Raw genomic sequence first — 13,608 nt, 5'->3', positions numbered from 1 at the left:
ACTTGTCAGAGGCAGCAAGCTCCCATCACATCCGATATGAAGTGGCTCAAGTTGATCAGGTCGGGAATGTTGTATTCAATGCAAGCAATCTACCAAAGTCTGTTCCTAACGTCCGCTATTTTCTTTCTCCCAATGTCCTATTCAAGTTGAAAGCGGCAGAAATCAACGCTAAGTGACTAAATGCTTGGGGTGTATTACCCAGTTGTTCACCCGATCGAGCAATCTCCTCCGAAAACATGCGAAGATGATTTCCAAAACTCAATATGTTTTCGAAAATGGTGACGGCTTGAGGGAGATACTTGCTTTCGTACGCGCCAGCCTATACACGTGCGGTGTTAGTGCGTCCAAATTGAGCGACACCAATCGAGAGCTTACTCTAGTCAAAGCCTCCACAAGCCAAAAGGTGCACATGCTGAACGCCCCTTCACGTCCACCAACGCCTATCATCAAGGTTAGCAAGCCGTATACGTGGCAATGACGCAACGAGGAAGCCCAGTCTTCGCGTAGCACATGAAAGGCTGGCAATTCCCGTACAACGTGATCAGTAAGGGCGTTGAGACATGACTGCATCTGGCTCACAGTATTTCCGCGTCTAAAGGACTTTGAGCTTACCATCATCAGACTTTGCCGAATTGTACCTGTACACCAGACCGGTACTGGTCAGGCCACCTTTTTCCGGAGCCTTCAGTATCCGGTCGAGGGTCCCTAAGAACCTCGGATCGTTGGGAGCCACGAAGAAGACTAGAGGGGCAACGAGGACCGCTGAATCGAGCATCTCGTTGGACTCGTAGCTTTGGATGAAAGCGCCCAGCTCACGGTTGTAACCTTTTTCCATGACTTCTTCCATGATTTCGTCTCGTACCTAGAAACATCTCGTCAGAGCTTGCTTCCTCGCTGACGTAGGCTCTGCTGCTACCTACCCGGTACCACTCTTGTCTCCGCGGGCATGGAAAACACCTCTTTTCTGCTAATCGGAGAGCGCGATCCACGGCGACCCAAAGCATGATCTTCGAGTACACAAAGTTCTGCTTAGCGTTGCGGACCTCCCAGATGGACATATCTTTCTCCTTCCAGATTGAGCAGACATAGTCTGTGATGTCGCGCACAGAAAGCCATTGGTCGTAAGAAATCGGTTTTCCCAGTCTGTTACTCAAGTAAATGCCATCCATCAGCTCTCCGTATATATCGAGCTGTAGATGGAACGCTGCCCCGTTACCGATCCTGACCGGTTTGCTAGCACGATAACCCTCCAGATGTGTTAGCTCAATCTCTGGGATGTCAGTCTCCCCTCGTATGGTGAACATGATGGGGAGAGCCCCTTTTCTGGCCTTTGCTTCCGCTACCCGCTGGAAGATGAAGCTTGTGTACGCTTCGGCTTCGTACTTGAAACCCATGCGAAGGAATATGTATATCGTGAATGACGAGTCGCGAACCCAAGAAAACCTACAAGCCAAATTAACAATGTAAGTCGAATACAACGTCGGGATACCCACCGGTAGTCCCAATTCCGTGCGCCTGGTCGAGGGTCAGCTTCGTTCTGTGCCATATGAGAGCGTGATATGTCACTCTGAGCTATGGAAGCTCACCTCCGAAATCTTCTGGCAGTGAGAAGGTTGGAGCAGCAACTATGGCTCCTGTAGGTTCGTATGTCAAAAGTTTGAGGATAAGTAAACTTCTTGTCACAACGCTCTCCCAACGTCCATGGTACTTGCTCTGCGAGATCCACCGAGTCCAGAACTTGTGCGTCGTTTTCTGTACCTCATCGATCAAGGCCGTCGTGTTATTCGCTGGTCCTGTGTCTTGATTGTCGTGCAGGATGAACGCGACGGATTGTCCCTCAATGAGACGGAACTGTGCGGTGACGCCATCTCCCAGATGGTGCTTGCTTGCCTCTTTTTGAAAGGCAATAGTTGGTCGCTCTAGGTCACCATCGCTGTCTTCGTCATTGACTATAATAGTCAAGGACAATGATAGATTCTCGGACTTGAAAGTAGCATGATAGCCTTCGCTGTCAATTTCGGTAGTATGCTTGTCTTGTGCGTAATCTTCCAATGTCAGTAAGCACAGGAGCGAACCCACGATATCCACTTACTGAATGCAGGGAATAGTTCGACCTCAACATCGACCTCCCCTCGCAGACTTTCAACACGGCGCACTAGCCACTTCTTCAAATCAGGACGCTCATCGTGGCCTTTGCATATTTCTCCCCGCTGTTTACCATGAACGACTTTCTCGTGATAAGCCGCGTCAGCAGTGCCGCTGTTCGGCCGCGGGAAGAAGTCGATCACATTCATGACGCCGTCTTCGTGCAAATGTCGAGTTTGGAGTATATTGCTTGACGGCAAGTACTGTTGCTTCGTGGTGCATAGCTGACCTGCTGCTGGGCCAATAGAGAAATGCCCGCCTTTGTCCTTATCCAGCATTCGCGCAAAAACAGAGGGTGAGTCGAAATCAGGCCTGTCGTTCATTAGCATCCGTCTCAAGCCTATGTAGTAATTCGCTCTACCAGCACATGAAGTCAATCCCCTGATAAACATGATCAGCCCTTACTTCAATCTCTCCAACGGCATTTCATACTTACTCCGTCCGTAGCAACGAGTGCAGATGTACGCATGTTGCCGATTAACCCATAGTTTTCGACCTTCGCTGGTTAGCATTCTATTCAATAGATTGCTGCGCAAACGTACGGGCATATATCCCGTTCCTGACCGGACCGAGGGCGCATCATCCTCTGCATGCTTTTGACTTGGCCGCATCCCGATGTTGTTCCGCTATCTAGTACCGTCGAAGTTGTAATGTTTCTTCGTTTCCTTTGTCGTAGTCTCAGTCTGGTGTGGTAGGCGCGCCTCGACCCGATTACTTTGTAGTTGAAGGAGCCGTCGCAAGGGAGGAGCGAAGCATTGGAGATGACGTCACACGAGCATCGGCTCTAGCCGATTTACCGCAAAGGATGTCCATTCGGATTCTGTATGATGTTGCTAGTCTACCCCACAGATTCTACTACGTGAGATAACTCGTCATGAGAGATCCGATGCTTCCGCACCTGTCGCTCGTGATCCATGCAGAGATCCTAGCCAACATCGGCTATCCACTCTTCTTCTTCCTCACGAATTGCACGAGAAAGCGCGAAGAGACACTGCAATACGCGCTTCATGGTAGGATAGGTGTTCAATTACTTTCTAAGTCTTTGGCGCGGGCCCATAACTGGACATTTCAGCGAAGGGGAACTGCGCAGCTGCGCGTGTTTTTGCGAGAGGCTCCTGTAGAGACACCCGCAAATGCCTACACTTTGCACAATTTCGACGCAGCCAGCATACGCACAATTCAAACTCGTCAGATCGGATAGAGTTACTAGTCTTGGTTGAGTGTGAATGATGGCCATGTATCAATCTGTAATTCATACATGCTCCATCCCAACAGCGCTCCATCATGGCAGCGACGGTGTCGAATATGTTTAGGTAAGCATCATCGTGTCTCTGATGGTGATGGTAGTGCACATTGCATCGAGATTTACTTTCAGCTCCAATCGTCTCGCGCGAGGTCAATCGCACAAAAGATCAAGCATTTGGAGAGAGCGTTGCAGCACATGTTCAAGCGACTCGAGCTTGGCGACAGTGACGCAGGAACGGAAGCGCCAACAAAAGGGGCCAACGGATCAAGACGGCAGCATTATCGATACGGACAACAAGCCGGAAAGCTTAACACTAAAGCACGGTTATGAGCACAAAAACCGTCGCTATGCCCGAGGTGGGCAGTATCGGAGTCGGATATTCTATTTGCTCGCCCAGAAATCCGTTATACGAGACATGCGGTTGCTGACGCGGCTTTTCGGCAACAACCTTCGGACGGTAAGGTGGGAGATACGGTATCGAGCAGCAATTGGATCTTTGTCTCTTGATGCTGGGGAAGAGTGATGTTATCGTTTGATTGCATGTGGAGATAATTTGGAGGGACAAGGTAGTGTTTGATTGAAGGACACCCGCCACAAATTCGACGCCCATGACGTGAGGTCTCTTCCTTCAGCGTTGAGAAATAGCCGTGAGGCGCAGCTGGCTTACCGATCTCGTACATAGGGTCTGCGGCGTATGTATAATCATGGGAGTGCAAACATTCACAATTCAATAAATCAACACTGTGGCTGTACCGTGACGGGCGTTCCGTAGTGGGGCTGGCACATGTCCAGACTCCAGCCCTGGAGCACTGTGGCACGGAACGAGAGTGGAGACTGGCGTTGCTTGGGAGCAGCAGCCGGTCGCAGAAAAGCGCGACGGGCCTCTGATGGTGTCGCAGAAGTGACGCGACACACTTGGGTTGACATGTCGAGGACACGAACGCAAAGACGTTGGACGTTGTTGGGGACTCCAGATAATCATTGCCAGAGCAAGACCCTTTCAATAAACAGGCACGCGGCGGGTTCCTGGTCGCGGAGCCTGTCAGCCGCAACCACGGACGGATCGACGAGTGCTCGACGGTCTATTTTTGCGTGCACAGCCACCGCTGCCACGCTGCGCTTCTCCCGATGGCTGCCCGTTACGGCAACGTAGCAACCCTAACAGGAGTCATCATGGGAGCGTCTCTCGAGCAGCGAACATGTTGAGCTGGCCACTGTCATCGCGTGCAGATGCCTATTGCTGGGTGGTATTGGTGTTTCAGCGCACGACTTTGCGGCGCCTGCAGCCTCTGTGGAGGCGGGACGCCGGCCGCTGGGCACGATGAATGGCTCCCGGCAGGGTGAAGCTAGAGTACGCTGGTCCCCCCTGATAGGCCCACATGGCTTCTCTGCAGTGTCGCATTCCTCAGCTGTCACCCGTCGCCAGTCGACGCCAGGAGCAGCGAGCACCGACGGGGCGCAAGGCTCGTGGCCAATATTGCGATGCGCTTAAAAAAAGAGCCCTGATCGTGTCGCGCAGGAGGCGTCGTCACGCTCGCTCCCCTCGAACACGTCCCAGAAAAGATCCCCTGGGCCCGTCCAGAACGCAATAGATATCTCCACTCATCCTGCGTCGTGTGGGCAAATCCAAGCAAAGACCATCGGGGTAGTACCGCGCCGTTGTTGCCCTTTCGGTCTCGCCTTCCCGTACCCCTGTCCGCTCTCCTACCAGGTTTCAGGCTCTGAGCGACTGCCTCAAACCTGCACGCGCTCGTCTCTCCCTTCCCAACAACAAGACAGCCTCTCGTTTCATCGTTCGCTTTCCACCTCGCCAGCACACCCTTGGCTTTTGGGCTTCCGTTTGTCTCTCTCGCTTGTTTGCATCTTCGACATCAACTTCAACTTCGACAATACCCTGTTCCGGCTCGAGAAGGTTGAACCTGCGGCCCTAGACCTTTAATCCACACGTTTCCTCTGTATTACGACTCTCTTATCGCCTCACCAGTGCCACCCTACACCGAGGACTCGACTATCCTTCCATTCCATCGTTGCCTAGGGGGTAGACCGCCTGCGGGCGAAGACCGAACGCCATGCGAGCACACATCTCTTATTCCACAATGCTCGCGCCATTCATATTACTGGCAACAGCGCCTCTGGGTGCTCTTGCCTCAGATGTACTCAAGACCACCGGATACACCTCGTGCCAGGATGACGCAGATATCAAGGTGAACAGGATGGACATCGAGTTCGATAAGTCGACTAAAAAGGTCGTATTTGACGTATCTGGTACCAGCTTGAAGAAACAGGAAGTCATGGCTTCACTTGTTGTCAATGCTTACGGCATCGAGGTTTACAAGAATGACTTTGACCCCTGCGCTGAAGACACAAAGGTGCCCCAGCTGTGCCCTGGTAAGTTCGCCACCACGCACGTCTGCAGATGCCATCTAACAGTCCACAGTACCCGAAGGCACATTCGGTGCGACAGGAGAACAGACCATCCCCGACTCGTACATGGACAAGATCCCAGCCATCGCGTTCAACGTCCCGGATCTGGACAGCCAGGCTACATTGCAGCTCAAGGCCAAGGATGGAACACAGCTGGCTTGTATCACTTCGACTGTCAGCAACGGCAAGACAATGGATGTCGCTGCCGCAAAGTATATTGCAGCGGGTATGGCAGCCGGCGCGTTGGCTGTTTCCGGTCTGTCGGCCCTTGCGAGTGCAGGCCATGCTGGCACTGCGACGTCGAGCCCCAACTTCGGCGACGTCATTGGTTGGTTCCAGTCTATGGCGCTCAATGGAATGATGAGCGTCAAATACCCCAGCATTTACCAGAGCTTCTCCAAGAACTTCGCCTTCAGCACAGGTCTCGTCAGCTGGGACGGCGCACAAAGATCGATTGACAACTTCCGCAACAAGACTGGTGGAAACCTAACAGCGGACAGCGTTGACTATCTGAAGAACATCAGCTATACCAGCTCGGGACAGAACATGACAAAACGCGCGATCCACGTTGCGTCGCTTTGGGTACGTGATGATTTGAGCGTCAACAACGACAACAGCACCGACAGCGGGGAGAGCAACCAGCTGGAGGATTTCGGAAACGGCATCAAGAAGTATGCCCAAGAGCTCAGCATTCCCAACGGCAACACTTTCATGACTGTACTCCTGGTTTTCGCTATCGTCATCGCATCCATCACCGTCGCCATCCTCCTTTTCAAGGTCATCCTCGAGACGTGGGCTCTGTGCGGAAACTTTCCCAAGCGTCTGACTGGCTTCCGCAAGCGATACTGGTGGACACTGGCCAAGACCATCACCCACTTGATCCTCCTTCTGTACGGTATCTGGACCCTCTACTGTGTCTACCAGTTCAGGAACGGCGACTCGTGGGCTGCGAAGGTCCTTGCGGGTGTCACTCTTGCACTTTTCACCGCTGTCCTTGCCTTCTTCACATGGAAGATCTGGAGTCTGGCGCAGAAGTTCAAGAAAATGGAGGGTGACTCCGGCGCTCTCTACGAGAACAAAGAGCTCTGGAGGAAGTACAGCATCTTCTACGAGAACTACAAGAAGAGCTATTGGTGGCTGTTCATTCCCTTGATCATCTACGCTTTCGCTCGCGGTTGTGTTATCGCTGGCGCAGATGGTCACGGAATGGCGCAAGTCGCTGGTCAGCTCATTGTTGAGGCAGCGCTCCTTGTCCTACTCCTCTGGGTTCGCCCCTTCTCCCTCAAGTCCGGAAACTGGATCAACATCATCATCCAGGTTGTTCGTGTCCTTTCGGTTGTTTGCATCCTGATCTTCGTTGAGGAGCTCGGAGTTGCTCAAACCACGAAGACGGTTACTGGTCTTGTCTTGGTGGTTATGCAGGCCGTCTTGACCGGTCTCTTGGCTATTCTGATTGCAGTCAACGCCATTGTCATCTGTTGCAAGGAGAACCCGCACAAGAAGAAGAGGAAGGAAGCTGGTAAGTCACACCAACAGTCCCTATATCAGAGATATCCTAACAACCGCACAGAAAAAGCACGCGACTTGGACAACCTGACGCCTTTGGACGCACGCAACTCCCTCCTCATGGACCCGCAAGAGTACAAGCGTGGCTCCGTCATGAGCGTCGGTGGTCACAAATACGACCCCATCCCGCTCACCGAGCAAAACACAGCATACAACGGCGGACGACCATTCCAGGACGACCACGATCATCTCATGGACCACGCTGCCGGGTTCGGACGAACTGGCACCCACAGCCGGGATGTCAGCGCAGAACGCGTCCCCAGCACAGACGCCAGGGCACCTCGTCTGCCCTCCATCGACATGGGCACACAACAGACGGGCTACACATCTTATGGCGGCCAATGGCAACCTCAAGGCGGTCACCAAGGGGGATACCAGGGACACGCGTACTGAGTTGATACCCATAAAAGTAATTCTGCACTGTACATTTTCTGCGCAGGGAATGCGCTTACTGGAGATTGGGCGTATATTGTGTGGGTAATAAAGAGATAATACCTACCGAGTGTTTAACATGTCCTTCCCTACCTACGACTTCATAACGGTTTTTGAGTCTCTTTATAGTTGGTTGGCCGCATAGATCTCTGACAGACAGCATATTTTGTAATTAACGGACTGCGCGGCCAGTGGCCCAGTTGCAGATACGTTCGTAAGAGCAGAGCAGAATGGCATTGTCGTATAAGATAAGAGGTGTTTAACGTGTTTCGTGTCACCGTGCTGTTTGTTACGTGTCGTGCTTTTTATAAGAGAGTGAGGTAGGTGGTCGGTCTACGTCGTTCTTTGTAGTCTTGTTGCTTATGTGTCATGCTCTTCCAGATCGATCAAACACAACCTAGGTTATTTCCTAGAGTCGGTAAGGAACGCGCTCTCGTCAAGATGAAGGTTGAATATAAACTTGTTAGCTGCCGACATGTTGGTGGGGCAAGTATAGGATTGTGTATCCTGAGGTAAGCCGCCTCACAATGGACTTCAATGCCAGAATCTGATCCTGAGCCCGACGTTCACGCGGAAGGCGCCTTCTCGGAGTGCTACGGCTGAGAGTCAATTGTCGTACCTGGCAGGAAGAGCAGGAGGCAGGCACGGGTGCGCCGCTCTTACCTTGTACCACAATGAGGTTGGCAGGCGTTGAGCAGTTGCTGCCCTTCAGAGACGTCTTTCTCGATTTGACTTCTTTTCGTACTTCCCAACAAGTCACCATTGTCATCTGCAAGTCGCTTTCGTTATCGCTACTGAGCATCGTTACAACTCTCTCCGCATCTTCTGACTATTCGTTATGGCATTCTTCCGATACGCTGCTACGGCAGCGCTCCTCACTCTCGCCACGGCATCGACCTCGTCCAAGCGCGGCCTCTGCTTCGTGCCTGAAAGACATCGAGGAGTTCACCCTCACCCAGAAGACAACGCTATTTGGGCGACGCGACGCTCTGATCTCACGTGGTACTACAATTATGAGGCCGCACCCCCTCCAGACTATAAGAACATGGCCGGCTTCGAATTCGTACCTATGCTCTGGGGCGTTCCCGACGGCGGCCTCCTTGGCACACCCTTCCTCGACAGTATCCGACAACAGATGAAGAATGGCTTGAACATCACTCATGTGCTTGGCTTCAACGAGCCTGACGGAGCTGACAACGGAGGCTCCAATATCTCACCCCACTACGCGTCCAAAATATGGAAGCAAAACGTGGAGCCGCTCAAGAAACACGGTGTCAAGCTGGGGGCTCCCGCTATCACCGGAAGCCCTAGAGGTGCAATGTGGCTCCAAGACTTCCTTGCCCACTGCAATGGTAGCTGCAACCCGGACTTTATGCCTATTCACTTCTACGGCGACTTCGAGTCCATGGCTAGCAAGATCGGCGAAGTCACGAGAGCATATCCGAAACTGCCTATCTGGGTCACTGAATGGGGCTACAGCAATCAGAGTCTCCATGATACGCACTGGGCGTTCAACAAGTCGCTCCGCTTGTTTGACAATTGGAGGTATGTTTTGACACCGTGTTACCCCAGGATGAGGAAGGCAGTACCAAGACTCGGACCCAGTTGCATTCACAGCCGAAGCACCATAAATACTTTCGACTGTGCCTTGATGCAGCCTGGGTAAATTGACTGACGGATTACCTAGGAATATCACACGCTACTCTTATTATGGCGCCTTCCGATCTGACATCTCCAACGTTGGCCCAAATGCAGCCATGTTAACGGAGAAGGGCGAATTGACAGACATTGGGTCGTGGTATCTGGGCGGAGCGGCCACGAACAATGTACCTCACGGCAGTCAGGCCGCGGACTTGGACCCACGCCTGAATGCGATGTTCGCTAGGGCGGCTGCCTTTACTACTATTGTAGGATTCCTTGCGATTTGGTGAGGATGGATTCCGCTCATGCAAGTAGCTCCTTGTGAACTGGATTTTCATCTGGCAAATCATTCAGCTCTTGAGACGGCTCGATGGATGTGTGGTGGCGATCATCTTGATTGTGTCGGGAATTTATACGTTGTTCTTGGGCTGGTTTGTGTTCTGGAGGGGTTGACTTGTTGTTGGGCATGTGATGCATAGCTGCGTGGACGGGAAGGTGCATGGGTTCTGATTTGTTATTTCTGGGCTTGTCTTTGGCTGGTGGGTAGATACTGAAGTACAATGTCACGCCCGCCTCTGTCGCGTAGAGTTATGCGAGAGGCCACCATCACAACTTTCGTAATTACGTTCCACGCAAAGGTAAAGTCATGGACTCTCGTTACCGCACTCCGCTCGCCAGCTATTCAGCGTGTCGAGCGATGATTGTGTACCAGTGTGTTGCTCGCCAAGGACTTGCTGGCGCGACTGGAAGCATGTTTCCATCAGTGCAAGAGCCTCCTCGCGGCGAGCTTGCGATCGAAGCAAAAAGGCAAAATTGTGGATGCTGCTCAGCGTGTCAGGATGCTCTTCACCAAGCACTCTCTTCCTCGTCTCCATCACGTGCACCTCCAGCTCTTCTGCCTCTTTCCATCGCCCTTGGTGACTGTACGTCGACGCTAGGTTGTGCATGCTGCTCAGCGTGTTAGGATGCTCGTCGCCAAGCACTCTGTTTGTCAGCTGCATCACTTGCATCTGCAGCTCTTCAGCTTCTTTCCATCGCCCTTGGTCCGTATACATGAACGCTAGATTGTGCATGCTTCTTAGCGTGTTAGTATGCTCATCACCAAGCAATCTCTTCGCTAGCTGCATCACTTGCGTCTGCAGCTCTTCTGCCTCTTTCCATCGCCCTTGGTCACTGTACGTTAACGCTAGGTTGGCCGTGCTGGTCAGTGTGTCAGGATGCTCGTTGCCGAGCACTCTCTTTGTTGTCTGCGTCACTTGCACTTGCAGCTCTTCAGCCTCTTTCCATCGCCTCTGGCTGCTGTACGTTGTCGCCAGATCGTGCATGCTTCTTAGCGTGTCAGGATGTTCCTTACCGAGCACTCTCTTCCTTGTCTGCATCAGTTGCATCTGCAGCTCTTCGGCTTCCTTATACCGTCCGTCACTGTATAGATTCAAAGCACATTTCTCCGTAAGACTCAATTTCTCTTCATCATTGTCGTCTGTCGCACTACGAGACAGAGCATACTGAGCATGTGGAAGCAGTCGTCTCCACTTGCTTCTGTTACTGTAATCGTCGTCTGGGTATACCCGCAGTAACTGTGTGATGGTGCGTTGAGTCCACTGCATGAGCCGTCCCTGCACTTGCAGCCGCTTGCGCAGAGCTTGATGGACCAATCGATTAAGATCAAGTGATGATTCAGCAGGTCGCCTGGTGACGAGCGCGTACTTGTCAAGTACCTTGACGGCGTCTTCACGAGCCCGCGGCGAAGCTGCCTCTAGGAGTTCGAGCGAGATATCTTTTCGATCTAAGCATGCAGCAATAAAGAGATAGTCTGCAGCAACTGCATTGCTATGTTGGACGTGGCTCATAGAGAGAGATAGTGCAGCAACTACAGTCTTCCCTAGACCAGATTCCCGCTGCTCGCCTTCAGACGAGTCATCGCTCCATTCGAGAGCTGCTTCTTTGTGATCGTCTAGCTGTGCTTGGTACTGCTGCACTGTCATACTGCTGGCGTTCATGCACGCTGCCGCTTGCACGACTGCTAAAGGCAGATACAATAGCTCTCTTAGCAGGTGCATGGCTTCCTGCTGCTCAGCGTTTAAAAGCGGCGTTGTCAAGCAGTTCTGCAGCATCCTCAGCGCCGTGTCTGGTGTCAGCTCATGCAGCGCTGTGACGTTCCGTGGAGCGAGTGCTTCCGCTGTGTTGCTCTCTGTTGTTGTGAAGATGACAGAACACAGATTGGAGTGCGGCAGAAAGTCGGCCAGGTCTGCAGCTTGTGTCGTAAACGAGCCGCTAGGCCGTAGAGTGGTGGCTCCTACGTTGTCGTAGATCAGCAAACACTGCCGCGCACTCATTGCTGCCACACAGCGTTTTACGACCTGCTTCATGTCTGCCTGGTCATCGTCACAACCAGGAACACTGAGCTTTTGCGCAACGCTTGCATAAGATCGGTAGAGGCTGTCCATGTCGCTTGCGTCCATCCAAAAGACCGAGCAGTTCTTGTTGTTCAGCCTTGTCCTGTGTGCAACCTCAAGTGCAAGCTGCGACTTGCCTGTTCCGCCAGGGCCAACAATCGCTAGCGTGGTCGTGGTCTGGTCGTTGCTGAAGAGCTTTGCTTCAAGGTCGGCAAGCTGTACTTCGCGACCCACAAAAGACTCATTTCGTGAGAATGGGATGATCGACGGTGCTCTGGCAGTTCCCTCAACTTCAGCCTGCAGTCTTCTCAATGCGCTCTCCTTCCCTTCTCCATACGTCGTAGGCATAGAGACGCCAAGAAGTCCAAGCAGGCAGTACACAATGTCTTCTTCCTCTGTCGTTCTGCGGTTTTTGACCCATCGCCTTCGCTCAGATGTGCTGAACTGGTCTAAAGGGCAGTTGCGCAGCGCGGCGAGCGGGATGTCGGTGATCTCGTGTAATAGTCGATTAAGTGACGCTTTGTCGCCTAGGCGCTGTCCTTCACGCGAGAAGAACTCGACTGACACTGGCGCAATCAGCTCTTGGAGCGTCCATCCTCGAGTGAACCATTCACTCTTCCGAAACGACGCCTCCCAGTCGCTGCATGCAGCCGTCTCCGTCACAGCTGACACGTCTGACAAGAAGACGTAGCATCGGGCTGCGTTCCGGTACCACTGGAACATCGAGTTGATCGCCTTTGAGCGCTCGTTATTGTCCCATCTGTCGATGCAGCATGTGTCGATCCAGAAATACTGCAGTCCGTTTTGAGCCGCCCGTTCAGCAGTGAATTGTAGCTTCCGGTAGCCCACTTCTTTCTCTTTGTGGTTTCTGTTCGATATGTCTTCGATGAGGGTCTCGGAGTCGCTCCACCTGTGCGACAGGATAGCGTAGGGCGGGATTGGCTTGCCGCGAAAGCCTGTCAAGATCAGTCTGCCCGGCGTGTCAAAGCGGAGAAGCCGCATGACGCTTGCAGCTTAGGATTTGGCCCTGGGTAACGAGAAGCGCGAATGACTTTTGTGGTGGTGGTATTAGAATGATATGGGCGCGACAAGGCAGAGAAGGGACCCTGAAGAGGCAGTGCATGTAACCAGGCTGAGGGTACTGGCTACACCAAGCGCCCAGCGCCCTGCACCGTCCTGCCTCGCCATCTGCGCTAAGCAGTGTTTGGCTTGTGGACTCATGTTAGGAAAGTGCACACGTGAGTAAGATGCCAGCGAATAGAGCAGATCTGCGAAGGTTGTCGTTGTAGCGTCCCGCCTGGCTCTACGCGATGGGGGCGAGCAAAATTGGGGGAAATGGCTGCCTGCACGGCCGGAAAAAAGAGCTGTGTAAGGCCAGGGGATTAACTTAGTGCCGCCTCGGCCACGGCGCGCAGTTCAAGGCCTTACACAACTCAGCACGCTACTGTAAGCTACCGCGTGCTGGAAGGTAATTTTCGTTCTGCTCTTCAATGAGCAAGAGGTCGTTCCTTGTAGATTCACGCTATTCGACATGGAAACAGTATATCTGAAAGGATAAGATATAGATTGCTCCAATAGCGAGTTTTTTTCTGCACAGTGGGTTTTTCGCGTCGTAGGGGGGAATATTACTTAATCTACTGTATCCCTCTTGAAGCTGATCTTTTGCTTATTATAATAGACTTCGGGAATAGACACATAAAGTATCAACATTGTGAAATTTCAAAGACACTCAGGTCTTACGTAGTTCGGAACGTTCAG

The 13,608-nt window shown here is 52.4% G+C and overlaps 4 protein-coding genes across 4 annotated transcripts; 2 read left to right on the top strand and 2 right to left on the bottom strand.

Annotated features, from left to right (window-relative positions):
- Window positions 1–592: 592 nt before the first annotated feature.
- Window positions 593–2,294, bottom strand: N0V89_010519 (uncharacterized protein; the record flags this gene model as incomplete). The annotated part of the gene is made up of 5 exons (XM_056219261.1): window positions 593–862; window positions 921–1,443; window positions 1,494–1,515; window positions 1,587–1,949; window positions 2,093–2,294. 5 exons carry the CDS (start codon window positions 2,292–2,294, stop codon window positions 593–595), a joined length of 1,380 nt encoding a protein of 459 aa, XP_056066388.1.
- Window positions 2,295–5,460: 3,166 nt separating this feature from the next.
- N0V89_010518 (uncharacterized protein) lies at window positions 5,461–7,774 on the top strand (the record flags this gene model as incomplete). Its single annotated transcript, XM_056219260.1, has 3 exons — window positions 5,461–5,779; window positions 5,829–7,334; window positions 7,386–7,774. The coding sequence occupies 3 exons, from the start codon at window positions 5,461–5,463 to the stop codon at window positions 7,772–7,774; spliced, it is 2,214 nt and encodes a 737-aa protein (XP_056066387.1).
- An 877-nt stretch (window positions 7,775–8,651) lies between these two features.
- On the top strand, window positions 8,652–9,479 carry N0V89_010517 (uncharacterized protein; the record flags this gene model as incomplete). The annotated part of the gene is made up of 1 exon (XM_056219259.1): window positions 8,652–9,479. One exon carries the CDS (start codon window positions 8,652–8,654, stop codon window positions 9,477–9,479), a length of 828 nt encoding a protein of 275 aa, XP_056066386.1.
- A 619-nt stretch (window positions 9,480–10,098) lies between these two features.
- Window positions 10,099–12,852, bottom strand: N0V89_010516 (uncharacterized protein; the record flags this gene model as incomplete). Its single annotated transcript, XM_056219258.1, has 1 exon — window positions 10,099–12,852. The coding sequence occupies one exon, from the start codon at window positions 12,850–12,852 to the stop codon at window positions 10,099–10,101; it is 2,754 nt and encodes a 917-aa protein (XP_056066385.1).
- Between the last annotated feature and the right edge of the window lie 756 nt (window positions 12,853–13,608).

This window comes from Didymosphaeria variabile (genome assembly GCF_027946475.1).
Source record: "Didymosphaeria variabile strain IMI 356815 chromosome Unknown scaffold_8, whole genome shotgun sequence".
NCBI lineage: Eukaryota > Fungi > Ascomycota > Dothideomycetes > Pleosporales > Didymosphaeriaceae > Didymosphaeria > Didymosphaeria variabile.
This window is presented reverse-complemented; position numbering and strand designations above follow the sequence as displayed.